This window comes from Amphimedon queenslandica, unplaced genomic scaffold (assembly GCF_000090795.2).
Source record: "Amphimedon queenslandica unplaced genomic scaffold, v1.1 AMPQUscaffold_12899, whole genome shotgun sequence".
In the NCBI taxonomy this organism is placed as follows: Eukaryota; Metazoa; Porifera; class Demospongiae; order Haplosclerida; family Niphatidae; genus Amphimedon; species Amphimedon queenslandica.
This window is the reverse complement of record NW_003546865.1, coordinates 546-4,071: the sequence shown is the minus strand read 5'-3', so window position 1 is coordinate 4,071 and position 3,526 is coordinate 546. Positions and strand designations below refer to the sequence as shown.

General features: G+C 32.7%; 1 protein-coding gene across 2 annotated transcripts in view; it reads left to right on the top strand.

Annotated features, from left to right (window-relative positions):
* Positions 1-2,734, top strand: part of LOC109586324 (ral GTPase-activating protein subunit alpha-1-like) — a 6,863-nt gene extending 4,129 nt beyond the window's left edge. Inside the window, exons 9-16 of one of the 2 annotated variants that reach the window (XM_020002504.1) lie at positions 294-506; positions 848-1,014; positions 1,334-1,405; positions 1,915-2,026; positions 2,135-2,354; positions 2,401-2,457; positions 2,499-2,541; positions 2,597-2,734. In XM_020002504.1, coding sequence (XP_019858063.1) covers positions 294-506; positions 848-1,014; positions 1,334-1,405; positions 1,915-1,938 — 476 coding nt within the window. In that variant the 3' untranslated portion in view covers positions 1,939-2,026; positions 2,135-2,354; positions 2,401-2,457; positions 2,499-2,541; positions 2,597-2,734. Of the gene's footprint in view, positions 1-293; positions 507-847; positions 1,015-1,333; positions 1,406-1,914; positions 2,027-2,134; positions 2,355-2,400; positions 2,458-2,498 lie in introns of both variants that reach the window. The other variant, XM_020002503.1, reaches the window with a different exon arrangement.
* Positions 2,735-3,526: the final 792 nt, after the last annotated feature.

Below are 3,526 nucleotides of genomic sequence, written 5' to 3'. Positions count from 1 at the left end.
TTTAATTTTTTATGTTTAGTACAGGGACTTTTACCTGATTTTGGAGCAACTTTAAAAATTCATTAAAAATTGAATTTTGATTGGAATTAGCTCAAGCTTTCTATACAACATAAGAACGTCCATATGTATCAGAAAAAATATATATAAATGAAAAATTTCTCCTTTTAAATTTTGGCAAAATATTTTTGAGCAACTTTAAGGACTTTAAGAATTCACTGATAAGAATCTGATCACTATATGCTGCATATAATGAACACTATAGTCTATCATGATCTCTTATCTCTCTCTCTTAGAGTTACCTTCTGTCAATATGGTGAGTCCTCCTGCCCCTCCAGCTATCAAGAGGAGTGATGAGTCTGAGGGGGTGTGGCAGAAACAGCCGGCCAGCTCTAAGCATGCGTCAAGCGTTAGTGCAGTCATCAAGTTGGACTATGACACATCTGATCCAATTTATGATACACTGAGGCAACTGATACTGAAATTCGTATTGAAATGGATAATGCCAGGTAAGAGAAAATAGAATTATGTGTAAAGAATAATTTTATAATTAATTTTGACAATAATAATAGTATTTAATGTCATAAATAAATTACATGTACTGTAGCTTAACTAGCTTGTGGTTTTTCGAGGGAATTATATTTTGCAAAATTCACTAAATTTCCAATTTATAGATTTTAATTTTGCAAATTCTACCACATGCTGTATTTAATTGATTTTTGCAGATTTTATTTTTGCGAGTTAGGAAGAAATTTTTGAAATTTGCGACCTTTGAAAAAACTACTTACTTATACCATAATTATTAATTTTTGATATTTTTTTCTCCTATTGCCGCTCTTTCTCTCATTAGGTTTCCACAGTAACAGGCCTGGTAGCATACAGCCTAAGGTAGCTAGCCCCAGTCCAGCTCTGGCCAGCAGTGATCAGTCCTTCACTCCAGAGCCACAGGAGATGATGAGGGGGATGTGGCTATCATCCCGTGACAATGTCAACCTTCTCTTTGAGATATGTCATCAAGTATGCCCATGTACTCGTACACAAAGAGGCCTTCTTCCAAAAAAGGGAATGTGACTATTTTATAAAAATTTAGTTAACATTGTGAAATTACTTAATAGACTTTCAGCTTTCATTCTGCAAAGTTTAAAAGCAAGCTTGTGGGCTTTTTCTCATGATAGGTGGAGTAGAAGAGATTTGATTTTTCATTAGTAGCTGTTTTTTTAATGTTTTATTTTCCTTTTTACAGGAGTTTCCCCTTTTATTTATTAATTGTGGGTGTGGGGGTTAGTGGGTGGAGCATGTATTAATTAATTATTTGCTATTTTCAAATACATTGTAGGCTTTTCATCTGCCGTTGTCTCATCCAGGGGTTGTTAATAAACTAACTGAATTATATTCATCATGGGTACAGGTAATTGATGCACAACATATTGCTATTATTTTTATTATAATTTATTATTAGTGGGTGTGTCTGAGTAGAAAGAGACTTTTCCCACTAATATTTAAATATTTTCATATAAAATTTAAATTGATTGGGAATCAGTTAGAACATGTATGTGTATCAGAAAAATTATAAAAATGGAGAATTCTCTCCTAGCCATTTTTGACAAAATTTGGCTGACGACCAAAGGCTATATAGGCTTTTGTCATTGGCCCAATTTTTGAGCAACTTTAAAAATTTATAAAAATGCGAATTTGATCAGAATCAGTTCAAAGTTGATACACAACATAAGATGTATCAGAGGAAAAATTATAAAATTGGAGAATTCTCTTGTGATTTTTGTTGAGATACCCTGCATGGTCTTTGGCCCAATTTTTGAGCAACTTGACAATGAGCAGTATGCCAAAATCCTGTAGGAAACTCTGCACAGTCCCACCTACATTGTAACTAGCAGCAAATGTATGTATTGTTATTTTTAGATGATGGTAAATTATCAAAGATAAATCAAGGGATGCTGAAGGAGTGTTATTCATCATTAATTATATTATTAATTGAAGGGGCTCGCACTGACACTGATACCACCGGAATGAGGTATAAATACTTTACAATAGTTATTGGTGTATTATTTGTTTGTAACCCTTCTCTCTTGTTCCATTCTCTTCTGTTCCAATTCCTTTTTCTCACTCTTCTCTCTCTCAGGTCATTAGAGGATTGTAAATTAACTCCTGAGCATTAGTGACACTTTATAATTTAGTTAATGGATTTAGTTGCATTAGTAATCATCTCTTTCTTTTTCCCTTCTTTGTTATTTTATATTTTGTAAGATAATAAAGCTAAGCTAAGAGCAAAGTTAGGTAGAATTTGTTCATCATTTCCTTATCTCATTGACGTCAACTGGAGATTAGATTATTATATTAAGGTTAGTTAGCTATTCTAGTTATTACTTACTATCATATATCTATTAGAGTAATCATTTGGAAAGAGTTGACAAACCAGTGTATATGATCAGTCTTAATACTGAGGTATCATTAATTTTACTAGTTTTTAATTAATTAATTATTAGGAAAGAAGAAAGTTGTTATGTTTAGTTCCACATAAGACTGCAAGTAGAGGGAGAGAGACTTGTAAGTATTGTTTACATTTTAGGATTTCGTTGGAAAGTTGAAAGATGCTGTAAAGTCACTTGAAAACTTTACTTCGCAATAATTAATATAAACTTAATATTTTTGTACTTGTGGTACTTGTGTGTGGTATTCTATGGTATAGTTCCAAGAATCAGGATTCACTTTTCAGAGTAAATCTGAGTTCTCAGAATTGTTGATATAGGCCAGTCATTCTAAGAATTGCAAACACCGGTTCTGAGGATTAGACCACTCCATTTGAGTATGAATAGGACACTCCTTTTGTGATTTTGATTTCTTGGAATTGTTGGCAACTTATTGTGGTGGTTCTGAGAATTAGTATCACTAGGTCACTCCTTTTTCTTGGAATTGTAATTGTATGTTGTGGGCTATACGAGGCTCTAGACTCGCCTGAACTATGAATTGTCCTAATAGGCTCTGCAGTTAAGTTTAATGAACTTAGTGCACACCCTTTCCTATATGTATAAGGTCAAGATGGATCACCATAGGCCTGGGACTCCCTTAGATGATGCTAAAACCTATATTGATGATTTAATTAAAACTTGTGACAATGGAAGGTGAGTGAGACATGATAATTTGCTTAATTATACAGTTTTAAAACTTAGATCAGATCAAGAAAACTTAGAAAGGTTTCTATATTAATCACTATTATACTTATTAGTTTGTGTCATTCACTATAGAGCAATTAAGGAACTAGAAAATGAAAAAATGATATTAGAAAAGTAATCCACTCTTGATCATTTTAATTATATATAATACATAATTTATGTATGAAAATAGAGAGTGCACAGAGCTGGAAAATAAGACAAAAGAGCTTGACAGGTGATAGCTAGTCGTCCACAATCTGTTATATTATATGTATATAACTATAGAAAATCAAGTGCATCTAGTGAGGCTCGTAAGATGTATGGTGATGTGACAGCAGGAGATTTGACACATCAAGATGTTG